At 40.3% G+C, this 16746-nt stretch overlaps 1 protein-coding gene across 8 annotated transcripts in view; it reads right to left on the bottom strand.

Annotated features, from left to right (window-relative positions):
• Positions 1–840: 840 nt before the first annotated feature.
• CDK13 (cyclin dependent kinase 13) overlaps positions 841–16746 on the bottom strand; it is a 48854-nt gene continuing 32948 nt past the window's right edge. Inside the window, exons 8-15 of one of the 8 annotated variants that reach the window (XR_009818835.1) lie at positions 15291–15392; positions 15095–15172; positions 12915–13031; positions 11869–12000; positions 10031–10236; positions 6695–7261; positions 3440–5703; positions 841–3207 (exon numbers count right to left, since the gene is read on the bottom strand). Coding sequence is in view for 6 of the 8 variants with exons in the window: in XM_061997437.1 (XP_061853421.1) it covers positions 4862–5703; positions 6695–7261; positions 10031–10236; positions 11869–12000; positions 12915–13031; positions 15095–15172; positions 15291–15392 (2044 nt within the window). In the remaining 2 variants the exon portion in view is untranslated. Of the gene's footprint in view, positions 5704–6694; positions 7262–10030; positions 10237–11868; positions 12001–12914; positions 13032–15094; positions 15173–15290; positions 15393–16746 lie in introns of all 8 variants that reach the window. The other 7 variants (XR_009818836.1, XM_061997437.1, XM_061997440.1 and 4 more) reach the window with 7 other exon arrangements.

The raw sequence follows: 16746 nt of genomic DNA, 5'->3' as shown, positions 1-16746 counted from the left end.
AACTTCATCACATTCCTAGTTGCAGCAGCAGCTTTCACGAGAAAAACAGAGCAGACAGCTAGGAATTTTTAGGCAACTGCCTAATCTGCGACATTCAAGTCAACACACTGACACAGCCTGAACTGGCCATCAGAAGCAAAATTCAGGCTTTAACTGTGGCTGCCACTGAAGTCCCATCCCCAAAGTGAGATAGCACTTTGGGCTACACCTGCACATTTTTCCAGCCCAATGTTGAACAATGCCGACGTAACTGCTGCTGGTCCTCAAAATCTCCTGCTGCACCTTCCCTGCCCACACCAGCGACAAGGCATAGCAAGTGCCTTGCTTTTAGATCATTCACTGAAAGATGCAAACATGTTCATTAGATCAGCCTGTACAGTATGAAAAGAAGCAGCAAAGCATCGGGCACGCAGGGTGCAGCTGCTGAAGCCATACGCCATTCACAGCTTCACCAGCAGCGCACTCACAGCCAGACATTGAATGTATGTGGTGCCTGGGGCCTGACTCCCCAGTGCTTCCAACACAAACACTGTCCCCTTTACATAAAGAGATCGTGGATGGGAATATTGACTGCACCTCTGCTTGGACAGCATGAAGAAAGAAGCCACGTTCCCCACAGCCCACCATCCTGACAAGCTGCCAACCTTCTCAGCACTCCCATCGCTGCTGCTCTCCTTTGAGGAAGAGCCTTTCCCTTTTTTAATAACCTGCAGAATTTCAACAACCATAACATGCCAATTGTATTCCTTTGGAAACTAAACAAATCAAACCACACCACCTCAGATTAACCCAAGGCTGAACTGCTGTCTGACAACCAGAGAGGCAAAACAATGAAAGACGTCAAGTTTTCATGTATTTTTATTTACAGGCGGCACAATACATTTTATATACAAATGGCTTAAAATAACAAGGAGTAAGCAAGCTGAAAGCGTAACAGTTTGATTATTTTCAATTAGGTTGTCTTGAAGTAACTCCTGCAATAAAGTATTCTTCACCCTGATAAGCAAAAGTTAGTTCAACTTGAAGTCAACCCAAGGTCATTTCATTTTTCAATACAGAATCAGTTTGCTGCTGACTCCTGAATTTCATCACACGCTTCCGCATAACAGAACATCCCAAAAGTATCTAGGAGGGAAACAACCAAAGTTTCCCCACGTGAAAAACAGCGGAACAGAACAGACTGGAGAAATGTTGTAACACATCTGTGTGTTTTATTAACAAAAAGAAGGACGCAAGAAACACATCTGACATTTTTCTCTCCTGGAAACAGAATTCAGGGCGTGAGATCTGTTTTGCCCACAGACAACAGGTATCCTATTTTACTTCAGTACTTCAGTTTTCACCACCCAGCTATCTATTAAACTCATCCAACTGTAAACTTCACCAAAACTAAAAGTGCCTCCTGCATCAAGTGAAAGGAGAAAAGCACTCAGAACCGAGTTATCGCCTCTGCTTCTAGAAAGCATCTTTTGCCACTGTGGTAGAGAGAAAATGTAACATAGGCCATGTTTTATGGAAACATAGGAAAATATAGAATTTTGCCACTCAGAAATGATATTTCCCCAAGAAATGATATTAATATTTAAGGACACGTTATTTTTTACACTTCTTCCCTAACACTGCTCCTTCTGTTCAAGATAACAACAACTTGGCGATCCGTGATCAAAGCTGTTTCCTTTTCCTTTGGCTGATTTTTAAGTATTGTAATAGTCAAAGTGGTTTCAGTCATGGTCATAGCAGTCGTCGTGCTCACTTCCTTCCTCTTGGTATGGCCAAAGACTGCTTAATATAAATAATTAAGTACTTGCTACTTGATAGTCTGTGATTACAGTATTTTGCTATGTTTATTCAGGAACACAAACACACAACACTTACTGTTCTTGATGTAGTGTCCAGGTCTCTGTAGCACACTTTGGAATTGCAGCACAGCAAACGTAAACCCGAATGAATGAGGTGGGGGAGGGAACTAACTAAAGCCACAGCTCCACAGAAAACTACTGCGGTTTTTAGAATGTCTGTTACTGCATCAAAAACGCAAGAGCCACGGGGTGTAGAATGCCAAACTAGTACAGACTCACTCTGCCGAGTGAAATTTGGTCAAAAGGGTTAAACTCCCCCAGGTCATCTCTTCAGAGTTATCATATATGGCAGTATGTTAACATTCCCTCCAAATTATCCCAGAGCTGTTGTCCCAGGCAGACACAGTGCTCAGCCTCAGGGACAGTGATCCTTACACTGAATTCGGGGAGAAGTCACTGTGCAGTTTGTGTCTGCCACAGTGTGACAGGGTTCTGTTTCAGATTCATCTGGAAGTCAGCTGTCTATTGCATCTCCTTGTCTCTCTCCTCATAGCCAAGATTACTCGTGCTGGTTTGGTTGGGTTTTTATCATGGCTGAAGACTGAAACCCATTTCGGCAGGAGGACACGACATCAGAATACTGCCAGCCCATAAGGAAACTGCACGGTCCTTTACATGTGCAGAGGGGACTGACTTCTCTGCATGAAATGAGATGAACTAAATGACTTGAAAATTCACCTCCCCAAAGGGAAGCAGCAGGAGACACAATGTCATCCGTGCATTTTTCTATTGGAAGTCAAATAAGCTAGTCCTCTGAGATCAACCTTCTGTTTGAACTTACCTGCTGTTTTAGCCAACTCTCACTTGCAGTTACATCTGAAGTGCAGGAAAGTTAACATCAGACTGCACATTTTTAGTGAAAGCAGACACTTAAAAGCTTTGAGAATCTTATGTTTGATTCTTAAGAAAAGCAATCTGTGTGTACCATCGTGGGGTTTAAGACAGGTAAACAAAAAGCCTTGGCTGACACTCTCCGTATCTAAATAACGCTGATGTGATTTTTGCCTTGAAAATTTTACTGTCAGGAAAATGCCACGGGGTGTTTCCTTACTCAAGGGAAGCTACCCAGTGTCCTGTCATTCATACACAAAGGTTTTTTTTTCTTGAAGCACAGGTTATTCAGGTCGTAAGTATTTGTTTCTGCCCTGGCCGCTCTTATTTTCAGAAGGCAAGATTTCTCACTGTGTCTAGTGAAGGTAAATACCAGACTTACAGGGACATGGTAAGCAGCATGACTCTCTCTCTCTCTCTCTCTCTCCACTTCTCACCTGCCAGATCCTCAAACACTAGGTAGTTCCTCCATGCTCTACAGTGTGGTAGTTTGCCATATACGAACCAGGATTTTCAACTAAAACAAAACAAAACACCAACAACTTTGGCTTCTGTTCTGAAAATCCAAAAAGTCACTGACAAGACTACATTTGTAATAGTGTAAGTAGAAATTTTACTTTTTAAAAAGTAATAATTAAACACTCAGTTACATAAGGTACCGATTTGTCAACTGGATAATCAGTTGGAAAATTGTTTCCAATATGGGCTTTAAAACATTCTTTTACGTACATGCAAAATAATCACCATACCTCCTCTCTGCAGGAGAGAGACCACTTGTTGTCAAAGGAAAAAAAAACATGCTGCAAGTTGTAATTAATATGAGGAGTAGTTCTTGTAAGAGTTTTAACTACAGTCATTTTATCAGTTGTTCAGAGAGACTCGATTCCAATATTAAGATGCTCTGTGGAATAGCAGATATAAAAAAAGAAATTGATTAATTGGCACAATCACAAGTTTACAGAGAATTAGAACTAGCATCAAATAATTTGCTGTTGCTTTAAATACTGGTCATTTTTCCTTTGGTTACTTCCTATAATGCAGTATTTGTGACAAAGAGACAACAGTGCCAGCTTTTCACACAAAGTCAATTACTGCTGTCGATGTTTAAGAGAAAAAAACAAAACTATTTCCTCACTTGGTATGGACACAAAGTAGAGTTTACTTGACAGAAGAACTAACACTTACTACAACTCCAAGAGGGCGCTGAGGAAAAACTACACTCTCCGTTCTTCTCACTTCCAACGTTCCTCCTGAAGTTCAATTTGGAACTCATGATTTCATCAAGATAAGATTAGGTCTCTAAATAATTGGCCCACCCAAAGTAAACAGCACAAGGTTATGACCTATTTGAGTTGCCTACTATTATCTGGATTTTTCATGTTAACTACCTAGGTTTAGGTATTATTTTCACATCAATCTATAAAGTACTTCCAAATTTTTGCAGACCTTAAGCTTACGTGTTAAGGCACTTACCATTCAAGTAAAATAGTTTCATATAAACAAGCCTGGGAGATGGAGAGAACATTTTACCAGGACATCGATTCTTTTTTTTCTTGAAAGAAAAAAAAACCCCAACATTGACCAAATAGTTATAAAATTTTGCATCAAGAGAAAGGTTGTGTTTTATTATCTGAAATGAGCACAAAGTACACCTTCCACAATAACACTGAAAGCAGTGCAAAGACTGACAGTGACCTTTGACTAAAGGTAGTTCTGTAAAAAGAAAAATACCAAATAAATCAGTGCCCTGCTTTGATTGTTGTAAAAGATTCTTTTTACATAAAAGTTGGTCCAAACTTACAAAAAAAGCACAAATGTGCATAGTTCAGAAGATCTGAAAGAGTGCCATAAAAAGCTGATGTCCCTAAATTTAGCATCCACTTAAAACTGCCAAAATACAAAATAAAATTCAGAGCTAGAGTTTGTGAACATGTACAATCAATTTATCTAGTTTCCAGACAGCATGAGTTTTAAGCATTTTTAATTTTTTCCTACCGTATGCAAGACCCTTTTCCACATAAAAATAAAGCTGTTGAATTAACATTATTCAAGTCTGTGGAACTGCTGCTTTAAACTGCAGCTAGGAAAAAAAAATCCTCAAACAAACAACAACAACAAAAAAAGAGAAGTTTTTCCAGATAAAAATGATGTGCCTGAGGAAAAACAGATACTCAAAATGGTAATCCTCTGCCTCGCCCTCTCACCGCAGACGTGCTGATGTGTCCCCTGTATCCTTGCGAGTAGGCAGGTCCCTGTGCAGGAGAAGTCCAGGTGTGGCCGTGGAGGTGGCTGTCGGGCAGGGCGCTGCCGTAGCCGTAGCCATGCAGCTTGGCGGGCAGGGCGCGCGCGCTTTCCGGCCCCGCCGACGCCTCGCCGCTGCTCCCCAGCACCGGGATCGGGCCGTGGCTGTACTCAAACCTGTGGTCTTTGTCTCCACTAAATAGCATGGGGCCAGCGTTGAGGTAAATGTCTCCGTAACCAGTTACTGAGCTGGGAAAGGATTCCGAAAAGGCCGACGGAGGAGGAGCAGCACCAGAGTGAGATGAAGCAGTACTGTAGTTATCCAAAGACTGAATATCCGAGTTTCCAAGGAAGCTCCTCCTTTCCAAGGCTCCCGACGACCCACTTCCTATGCCATCGCTACTGCCATAATGGGCAGATGAGAAGGAAGATGATCCAAAGTTATCCTTGTAGTCTGGGCCTGTCACGTAGGAGTCTCTCGCCTGATAATCCACGCTTGTTTGTACTGGCTCCTCCGTTGTCGCCTGAGCTTGATGCTGAGCGAGCAGCTGCAGAAGGGCTGCTTTCACTCCAGCGTGAGGATCTGTCCCAGAAGAGTTAGTTACAGGCAAATGCTGGTTCTCTGTCCGATAATCAAGGTCTTCATCGGTGAGAGGCGGTGGCTCCGGGGGCTCTGGAGGACGCTGGTCGGGAGGCAGGATCCGAGGGCGCTCCGGTTCCGGCGTTCGGTTCAGAAGCCTCCTCTCAGACTGCCTAACCAAATCCTCTTGGCCTAAGCAGATAAAAAAAGAAAGACTTTGGCATGAAAATATACACCACCAGCACCAGACAGGAAAGAACTCTTTCCGGGAACAATACAGAGCAGTTGGACAGATTATTTTAGAGAAGGCAACACCTCATTTGTCTCAGGAGAGCGATGCAGATTTCTCCTCACAGCAAGATAACCAAGCAAGCAGTTACAGAAAACCAGTACGAGTTCCTTTAAATCACAACACACCACCAAAATAAAATTCACATAACACGAACAGGAGAAAATTCAAAGAGGGACCAGAAAAGATTTGGCAAATAAGGACAAAAGTCTGGCAGGATAAAACCTCACCCTAACAAGAAACAGCAAAAGTCAAGGGTAAAAAAACACCCCCAGATCACTTCAGAAATTTTCCTTCCCCAGCTGCAAACACCACAGAACATTACATAAACCACCACATAATAAAACTGAAATAGCAGTCCTAACAGATCAACAAATAGAGCTCTAAACTTCAAGAAGCCACTACTACACCCTGATGGAAACCTTCAACCATGTGCTAGTGACAGTTACAGGAAACCCTTTGTGGAATAGGACACCAAGAAGTTGCTCTAGTCAGCATAAAAACAATAATAATCCACATACCCTCTTCTCAAAATAGGCTTTATCTAAACACACGGTCAAAATTGGCAAATTCCATCTATGAATTTGCTTGAGAAGACCGTCTTCCACATCACAAAACCCCAAAGTCACAGAATAATAATCAATGTAACTGTTTCATCAGAAACACTACCAGCACTCGTGCACCTCAGATTGGGGATCACCTTTTGCTCTATCTGCACAGCACCTGTTACAGTAAGACACAAATTCTATGATCCAGACATAAGACATGGGAAAATCAATTTCATCCTCTCCTCCATACTCACACAGATGCATGTGGCTACCATGTTAACTCTTTATCCCCAAACTATCATGTCTCCCCTCTATCTGCCAGTTAGCAACAAAAGACCTTGGGTACCTGCAGAGGTGTACAATGACTTGATCAGATGTGGGTAGCCGGGCGCTGGAGACTCCACATCATCCCGGCTGGCAGACACAGGAGTAGTGGGCTCTGGAGGCTGCCTGAGTTGTAATGACATTTCATTTCCTGATCCGTTTTCCTTCTCCTCCAACGCAAAATCTTTTTGTTTTGTTTGCTGAGCCTTTATTAACTGAGACAACAGAACAGCAAATGCACTCTGTACAGCTGCCTGGGCAGCGTCAGTCTCAACTTTGGGCTGGTTCAGCTGAGCAGGTGGTACAGGAGGCTGTGCGACCGTTGGCTGTTTGAGAGGGTCCTGCTCCAGCGGTGGTGGCGGAGGCGGCGGCGGCTGCTGCTGCTGCTGCTGTTCTGACTGTTTTTCACCTGCTGACAAAATTCCAGCAGGAAGATTTATTTTATTTAGTTGCTGCTGAGTCTCTGGGTTTACCTTAATATTCAACACTTGGGCAAACTGTGCCAAACTAACACTTGTTTTAGACTGTAGAAGGTTTAGCAGGATTGCCACTTCATTCTGGTTTAACTGCTGTCCAGTGCTTGTTTTTGCTAAAGACAAAAAAGGTGGTTTTAAGTATTATTTAGAACTGGCATACTTCAGAAACTCACAAGACTAGTCTAGCATGGCTGACAACTGGCAAAGCATGGGTTTGGACAACACAGAAATGGAATGCTTTTACACATTAACTGCCTTTGGAGGAGTATCTATAGGAAACAGAATAGTAGGATCCAATATAAAGAGACTTCCAAGAGGCGTGTGCACACTCGGACAGATGAGAAACATGAAGCCAGGGTTCATTTTTTCCACAATACAACTAAGCTGAGGCTTAAGGCCACCTGCTTTAGGCAGCTGTAAGATTTCCAATCCCCACAAAATTTCCTCTCTTTGACATATCTCATCCCTCTGTTAAAAAGTGGCCATCTGCAAAATGCATTTCAGCCATATTCTGGCCCATTTTAATTCAGCATCTGGATTCCAACACCTGCTCAAGTGACCAGGCTCTCTGTGACCCAGAAGCCAGCAATATAAATGCAAAAAGCAAGTGCTGAGTTATAAAGACGAAAAGTCAATTACTGAGTTGCAGGTTGACAATGATACACAATTTCGTCAATGAAATGGAGTTTGCCACAAGTAAGAGGAGATGATGATGATGCAGGGGAGTATGAATAAGGGAGTCAGAATATCAAAGTATTTCTTAGTTTCAAACACCCATTGTCGTAGTTTATTTTGAAAGAAGTGAAGCAGCTTGGATTTCAACATGCCCTAAGTGTAGATGACTTGAAGGAAGAAAGTAGCTAAAGAGAAGCATGTATGACTGCTGGCAGAGTCCTCATTTTTTTTAACCCAGAGCAACAAGAATACATTCCATCCTCTTCTATCTCTGCCCTTCTGCTAATTCACTAATGCATATTCATTTGTAGCAGATTCAAAGCCACGTCTGAGAAACCAATCACAAGCAACAAACCACAAAGTATTTACCTCTAAAGACTAAAAGTAGCACAGCTGTGAAGTGCTGCAAATCTCTACTTGTGCATGTGCACCAGGATACAAACACTTGGAGCCAACTCAGGCAGGATCCAGGACTTCAATGACTTTATATATTTATATAAAAAATAAAGCCATCTTTTATTTGGCAATACAGAAAAGCACTGTTTCTAATGCCTTGTACTGCTGACTCTCCCTCAGATGTCATGCTTAGTGGATTTTGTAACATCTGAGGATGGTACGCTCAGCAATCAAACTTCTCTCAGACTCTCTGTGAAAATTCAGTAGAAAAATGCAGAAGGAAACTAATCTACCTATCCCACACTCCTTGGTTAGTTTCAAGTCTGTTCCATGAACAAACTATTCTGGAAAATCTGGCAGTTTCTACAAGAACAGGATTTTTGAGTTCTACATAGGCCCCATTAATTGTAAGATGAAATAACCAGGCGTCTCATTCATGAATCGTAACATTAGCAATTGATCCAAAGTGTTTTTAACTTCGTCTTTTGGGAAGCTCAGAAACAAATGCAAGAGTTTTAAGGTATGCACTTGTACACAGGATTCTTTAGTGTGCCTTATTAATGGCATTATCTAACATTACGGCTTCCAGAAGTGTTTTGCTTAATACAGAAAACACCTCTATGCTGAAACTAAGGTCCGCTGAAAATTAAATTATCTTCTACCTAAATATACTTTTCTACATAGATATGGACAAGCAGCAATATAGGTCTGAGAGACTCCTTCCCTATTTGTTTTGTTTCTTTTGCATGGTTAGTACTAATGACTAATAAACATCCTAGTCTCTCATTGGGCTACCTCTTACAAAAGCACAAACTAAAGAGCTGGTATCTGTTGGACTTTTTAAACCTCTATACAGTTTTCATTTGCAGGGAACAAAATTTGGAGGGCTACACAAAGTCATGCGTGAGAATGTTGCCAAAACTTTAGTCTAAACATACGGAGCAGCAGAAGCTCACAACCGGCTTACAGTGAGAAATAGGATGAACAGGAGCAAGAAGCCATAAAATATCAGGAAAACAACTGTTTTCTACATGTCTTTGTACAGAGTATTTGGAGCTCTGCTCTATTGTTAAATGAAGAGTTGATTCACGATGGTTAATTAAAATTCTCAGGTACCCATTTGGTATTGCTATTCTGTATATTTCTACACATCACAGGGGAAATATCACCAAGCTGATGAGTATATCAAGTGGTGTCCACATAGCAAACCATTACTTCACTCTTTATAGGACATTCATAAACTTGGTCTCCAGACAAGATACCTCAGTTGAGAATGAGAATTAATGGCTGTGTAATCTACAGAGGTAGCTCCTTCTTATTTTACCAAGTTTTGGGAGGGTTTGTTTTTTTAGTGTTCGTTTTTTTTACGACTCAGGCCCAACAACTCGGAAAGTTAAGAGTAACGCAACATGCAGAGGGAACCTCTTTCAGTTGAAATTACCACTGTTCTAAAATCTGCCTTCTGATCAGTTTGGAAATACCAATAAAGCTCCACCAAGCTATGGAGACTGGAACTTAAAGCAGCAGTTGGCATGTGGGATTATAGAAGAATTTTAAGTGAGCAAGATAAAATCCTCTCGAAACACAGAACAAGGTAGTTGCTCTGACCAGACTGAAAAATTAAGTAAAACTTAAAAGGAATACCTGTTTTCCAAAAGCAAATGTAAAGCTTTGATAACAAAGACTTAACTTACAATACTGTTCCTCCCTCAAGAATCCAGGAGATTCCAGTACTCTGAAAAGAACATCTAAAATTCCTAGAGGTGCAATCCAAGTAGAAGGTAATTGTAAGAACTGAAAATATTACTGACCAAGTGCTACACTAGAGTTGCCCTGAGTTTTGAGTTGGGAAGAAGTTTGCATGCCTTGTGGGGTGTTGGTTCTGCTCTCATCCATGCCTAGAGACAGATCCTTCCTAGCGACTTTTGATGCCGTCGAGTCATCGGTCATGCCCATCTGCTTCTGTCTTCTACGTTTCTTACTCCACAGCTCATGGCAATCCTGCCACAAAGGAAGGCTGCAAAGAATGAGTAGAGAGAATCAGTTTTATCCCAGAATGGTGGTTTTTTGTTGTTTTGTGTTTTGTTTGTTCTTTAACCAAATCGGTAAAATAAATGCTCAAATTGGACACAGCATAACTTTCAAAAGATGAACCTACTGGAACTTGGAAACACATCAGGAAACACCCAAAGAAGATTTTTAATCTTTCAAGAACACAGTCAACACTTTCCTGTGCATGCTGTGTCAGAGGTTAGTGGGGTTCCTCGTAATTTTTAGAAGGACCTCAATGACTAGTTTGTTTTGAATGTCTATAAATCCACTTCTAGAATGGATGCACTATTGAGCCCCTGAATAAAACCAATTTTCTTCCCATTCATTTACCTTAAAGTACATATAAGCAGTGTGCTGCACAAGTGGCTCTGAGGTTTCAGTGAATAGCCTGAGATTGCTGATTACTGATATTGACAGTGATATCACACAGGCATATTCAGGCAATAAAACTCGTAGGCTCATGTATGAGGAGCATCACTAACAACCATGTAAATGTCTCAGAAGATTCTTAATAAAATTCTTAGATAAAATTTAAACATTTTTCCCAGTTGGTAACTAATTAAAGAGATCAGTACAGGCTTCCATGAAGGGATAATTTAATCAAACTATATTATACGTTTTACATTCTGACAGCCATCTTGAGGGAAGAATGAAACCTGCAGATTCTGTAATACCTTTTCTTTGTCCTCCTCAGGGCCTATTCCAGTATTATTTGTACTGATTAAAATGACAACTAAATCACTGCAATAACCCTACTGGACACTACAATACATTTCCTCTCAGATAAAACAGGAAAAACCCTGCACAACATATTTCACTTCTCCTGTATGTAACGAGTAATTTCTGGCGTTTCACTTTAACTCTCTGGTACCTTTGCAGAATTCTATACCCAGTGTTATTCTACCATCAAAGAAGGCAATTCAGATCCATGGAGGACCTCCAAACCCTTGGGAAAAGTAAACACCGATAACAGAGATTAAAGACGTGACGGTTTTTCAACATTGAAAGTACTCATGTAAGAGTACCCATTACAAAAAAAAAATAACTCACCAACTACTTCTAGGACTAAAAAATGAAACAGTTCTCAGGTCCTCACAATCACTGCCATCACATTGTAAGAGTCATTCAATATCTAAATGGTGGGTGTCAGGAGGTTGGGACATCCCTTTTTTCTATTGTATCGAGCAACAGGGCAAAGGATAATGGGATGAAGCTGGAACACAAAAAGTTCCATTTAAACCTAAGAAAAAACTATTTAATTGTTGAGGTAAGGGAGCCCTGACACAGGCTGCCCAGAGGGCTTGTGGAGGCTCCTTCCTTGGAGGTCTTCAAGACCTGCCTGGACACATTCCTATGCAACCTGATCTAGGTGAACCTGCTTCTGCAGATGATCTCTAAGGGTCCCTTACAACCCCTACCATTCTATGATTCATTCAGCTGCACGCTATTTTAGTGCAGAATCACCATTACACAAATGCATGTACCAGCATTTTTGTTCTGTTGCCATGTACTTCAATTGAAACAGAGTGAGCTTAGTGAATCAGTGGACATACACATTTTGCAGAGGTAAGGGCCATCACCAAAGGAAATTACTTACTCCGGAGGAGGCATTTTAGAAGGTTCCACGTCTCGCAGAAACTCGCACTGAAGAGCCTGTTCAGCTGTGCAGCGCTTGCTAGGATCCAGAGCAAGCATGTAATCAAACAGATCTAATGCAGCTGGTGGGATGCTACAAAAGAGAGAGAAGCAACACATTTTTACTTCGATTCACACATGTCTGTGCAAAATGTTTATCAACACACCCTTTCTAAATTAACTGATTATTATGTTGGCAGATAAACTGCATCCTAACTAAACTCGCTCACAACTTAGGCTTGGTAGTAAAGAGGCAGAGAAACTTCACCTTTCATTACCTGGGCAAGCATATAACCCAAGTCTTCTTTGCTTTGTGTGGTTTAATTGCTTCAAACCTTATCCTTACAAAAAAAACATCCTCACTTTTTTAAGCCAAGACTATACTGTTGCTTTACACTTTGGAACTTAGTCAGGGAACTGGTCTGTGGACAGTAATTCTATTGCTTTAAAGATCTAAATCTCATCAGTCAAACAGGATGAGACATTTCTCCCAAAATGCATCGTAATTGAAGCAGTGGAACAAAACCTTTCAAATAAGCTTACAGGTGTTTTCTGTAACTTTCACATGTGATCACAGAACTAGTCCACTGGTACTACTCCAGAAGACATAGTTCAGGTAACTCTTCTGTGCTCAATGTATTTATGACCCAAAAGACTGTAATGTTAACCAGACTACATATCTAGCTGCATCAATTGGTTTTTATTATGACAGCTAAGTACTCTGAGCTGGTTTTTAGACAAGGACAACAAGCACGTGTACCAATCACAGAAAACAAATGTTTCTTTAGGTGAAAGCTCACAAGCTGTTGAAATTTTAGGGCCTTCTTCCCTCTTCTTGAAGCTTCTATTAAATAAGGATTAATACAAGCTATGTGGGTATCATGGTAAGGATAAGAAGCTAAAGCCATTTTTCTTTACACTTCATCTGTTAGAGAAGAGTGACATTCACAAAGTCTCCAAGAAAACTTAATGCTATTACAGTTGAGGAAAGCAATTCTTCATCCTTACAAAGCAAACTCTTCTCTCAGTTTTCGACGATACTGTTTCTTTGGTTTCATTGTGTTGAAATAAGCTAATTTGATAACATCAGGCCACACTGCTGGACAAGGACTCCCGCAAATTCGGCTGTACCAAAAAGAAGGGGAGAAAGGGTGTGAGATCCAAAACCACAAGGAAGCACAGCTGTTGTTATTCTTACATGTACAATGAATACAAAAGTATTTTTTCAGTTGAACTTTCAGGTTCTTTTAAAGTTTCTCTACTGTCCAATGCTCAACACCATTAAATAATGGTGAAGGGTCTCCAAAAAGTAATCACCCTGCACACACTAAACTTCCTCTATTAAGTCCACTGTTTCCACCTCACCCCAGCCCAGGCATCCCACACACTAATGTTTTGAAAAAACAACCAACACTGCCTGGACAATACTTCAGATATCTGACTTGGAGAACTGGGTAGCCCAGGTTTAGAGTGCTAATTAGCTTTTATCTACTGAAGAAAAAAATATATCAAATGGCTGAAAAAGCACTTTTCACTACAAATTTAGTTGACACTGAAGATGTAACAGGAAAAATAAAATCTCTTATAAGGCCTAGGGGAAGAAGCAAGGTCTGATCACTAGAAAATCTGTATTTTTTACGTCAGTTATGAGTTGTGTCTCTAACCTCATCTATTTCCACACAAGGAGTTGTCCATAGTCTTATTCTTCCCCCTCCATCCCCACTAATTTTTCCACTCATCATGGAAGATAGCCAAGCACAGGTTGACCAGCCCCACACTTCTAAGCAGACCCAAAGAGACATTTTACTCTATGTGCAAGGTTACAAATTCCAGTGCAAGCAGTTGTAAGAGAACATTTTGCAATGACATTGCCCTAGTTCACCACTCCCATTTATTAGATTCCAGTGGTTAGTGTAGAGACCTAATGACCTATGCCCCAAATGTCTTGCAAACCAACCTGAATTGAAGCTGGTTGGAGTGTGCAACATTCAGAGGGGAATGAAAAGTAAAAAAACCTGTCTTTTCCTCTCAGAATTTTCTTCAGCTCTGCTTTTGAACATTAAAGTTAGAAAGAAAAAAAAAATGTAGAACTGTTGACTGCAAGATGATGGTGGTAAGATGTCTATTACATTGACGTATTGCATTTAAACAGTCAAAAAGGTATAGCATCAGTGAAGAGAAAAAATGAGCTATGAATAGGAGCTTCCACCAGGAGAAGGAAATTTTTAGTTTGCAGTACCAGAGTTACAGCACAGGGAAAAAACTTCAAATGGCTTCAATGCCATCTAGTGCTCAAAAGCAAAACCTTCCCAACTCATGAGTTTATTTCTCCTAGTGACCACTGATACACTTTGCACTTCCTAGAAACTTTTACTTTTCCAGGCCAGCTAATAACACATTACACAGACACATGGTACTGCTTAATCAGTTTTGAGAAACATGCTAATATGTTAACTTTTTTTCAGAAATGCATTTTATTTTAAAAATAATGTTGACCATTTACTGTGCAGGTTCTGTAAGTTCTGCAGGACTCACCTTCTTTTCCCCTTGTTTCTAGGAAGAGGACCTCTCCACACTTATGAGGTCAATTATGATATCAGAATCAAGAGCAATTTTTGCTTGCTGAATAAAGGGGGAAAAAAAAGATGCTCTGGTTCCACTGAGTTACATACATATCATTCTATGAGTTACTGAGTTAAGGAAAGAAACAGAATTTCTAGGTCCGTAAAGTGTCGGCAGTTTGTGAGGGAACAGAAACATTCCTACAAAAATAACAAAGCCCAGGTGTGTACTTGGAAGGCTTGCAACAAGAACTGAAAGCCAGTAGCATGCGAAGTGCCTACTCTTCCCAAATCCCACTTGTCCTTATTATTGTCTATGTTTTCACTTTCATTTGCAGCAACATCAGCTTAAAAAAAATAATGGGTATTTTGACTACTCTCTCTTTACAACTTCAGTAATAGGCCACTCCAGCTGCCTCTCTGTTGAACTGTGCAGAAGATGCACAAAGACCCCTTCGCTGTATCAGAGCAAAGTCTCTTGCTTTACTTGCCCCTCAAAACTTCTAACATTTTACTCAGGGCATAACTGAATGCTCATAAATGTTCACAGTGCATTATCTCCTATGTTACCAGAAGAAACCTGACAGTTCATGAGGTACCTACTATGTGGCAGCACTTGCAAGTTACCTTATAAGTTCCAGCTGAGCAAGTTCTTGATTTGCTTGAAATATTGGCTTTTTTGTAAAAAGTTCACCCAGGATGCAGCTGTAAAACAGTTTTGCACAAGTCCATCATTATGGCTTTCAAAATAACTGGATAGAACATTTAAGATATATTTTTGGCCCATTTTTATGCTTGCTATACATCTGTACCAAACTCTTACCCACAGCTCCAGACATCGATAGCTGGCGTGTATCTTTCTTCTCCAAGCAGAAGTTCAGGAGGACGATACCATAATGTAATAACTTTGTTGGTATATGGTCGGCTGTTGGGGGGAGGAAAAAGAGAGGACTATCATTTTACTACGATCTTATTTCTGACAAAGTGATACTTTGAGGACTTGGCTTCTGCAGTACTGTTTAAGAACAGCACAATCTTCCTTTTCCTAGTTTTAGTCTTGCAAAGCTGCAACTACAGAAAAGCAAACACAACCATCTGACCAAGGCTGTGTCAAAGGACAGATCAAAGATATAAATAATGACCGCATAGCCACCTTGATGCTGTTAGAATCCTGCATCTCTATTATACAGATAGCAATACTGTCTATTACATTGCTAATCAACTCAGGAGGAGGAGAGGCTTGGATAAAACTAGTAATTTCTCAGCACTGTTGATTATTAGAATACTGAATATAGGACCTCTACAAGCATTTTTTGAACTACATCTTTCAACAACTTTGATTTCAAAGTTTAGAATACTTCCCATAACTTCCTATATTTAACAACACTTTTAATTCTCTACATCTCTAACCACAAGTTTTGGTCCCTGGGAACAATCCTTTCAATCCTCACACTAAGGCACAGTTTTCCACTGTCTCAAACATATTTTTTTTTTCTGGACAGGCAAAGATGCAGCATCAACAGTTTAGAATGGAAGGCAGAAAACAGATGTCAGGTTTTGGTTTTGTTTCAAAGAGGGTGTCTTAGAAGTGATCCCCAAATTCTCTTAGCTTTATTACCAACACCAGGTAACTCCAAACAGAAAGCAGAGCAACATTAAATGTGGAGTTTGAACAATTGTAGCATAAAATCTAACCAGCTCTTATAGTCAGTGGCACCAGTATCGTTACGGCAAAATCACCCAAGTCTCTTTTTTCATTAAGAAACTCCTCAATTCATCTTTTAAATGTAGTATGTTTTTGGAAACAATCCCATCCTTTATCTTATTCATCTCTGAAGCAAGCATTCCTCCATGAAGTGTTTACACAGTATGGAACTTCTCTACAGATAAACCACTCATACATATTAGAATATGGTGCTTTTTATTTGAACAGATGTTTTCTTACACAATCTGTTTTATCTCTTACTCCAAACATTCAATCCACCACAAGAACGCTTAAAGGAGCACAATTACAAAAACCAAAGGGAATTTGCTTAGAAATATTTGTTTTATTTACTCCCCATTGTGCTCCTACTATATTCTATACCCTTTTGAATAGGATGTAATTCTAAACAACAGTAAAACAAATGTAAAATACATTAATTTAAAGCAGCAGCTATTATACACTTGTTGGCATACATTAATTATGTCTGTTACTGCAGGTCAGAATCTACTCAGAAGGAAAATGAATGACAAAGGACTTGTCAAAAATCTACTAATAAGACTCTAATTATTGTCCC

Source organism: Colius striatus, chromosome 5 (assembly GCF_028858725.1).
Source record: "Colius striatus isolate bColStr4 chromosome 5, bColStr4.1.hap1, whole genome shotgun sequence".
NCBI classification, from domain to species: Eukaryota; Metazoa; Chordata; class Aves; order Coliiformes; family Coliidae; genus Colius; species Colius striatus.
Note: the sequence above shows the minus strand (reverse complement) of the source record. Positions and strands in the feature narration are given on the sequence as shown.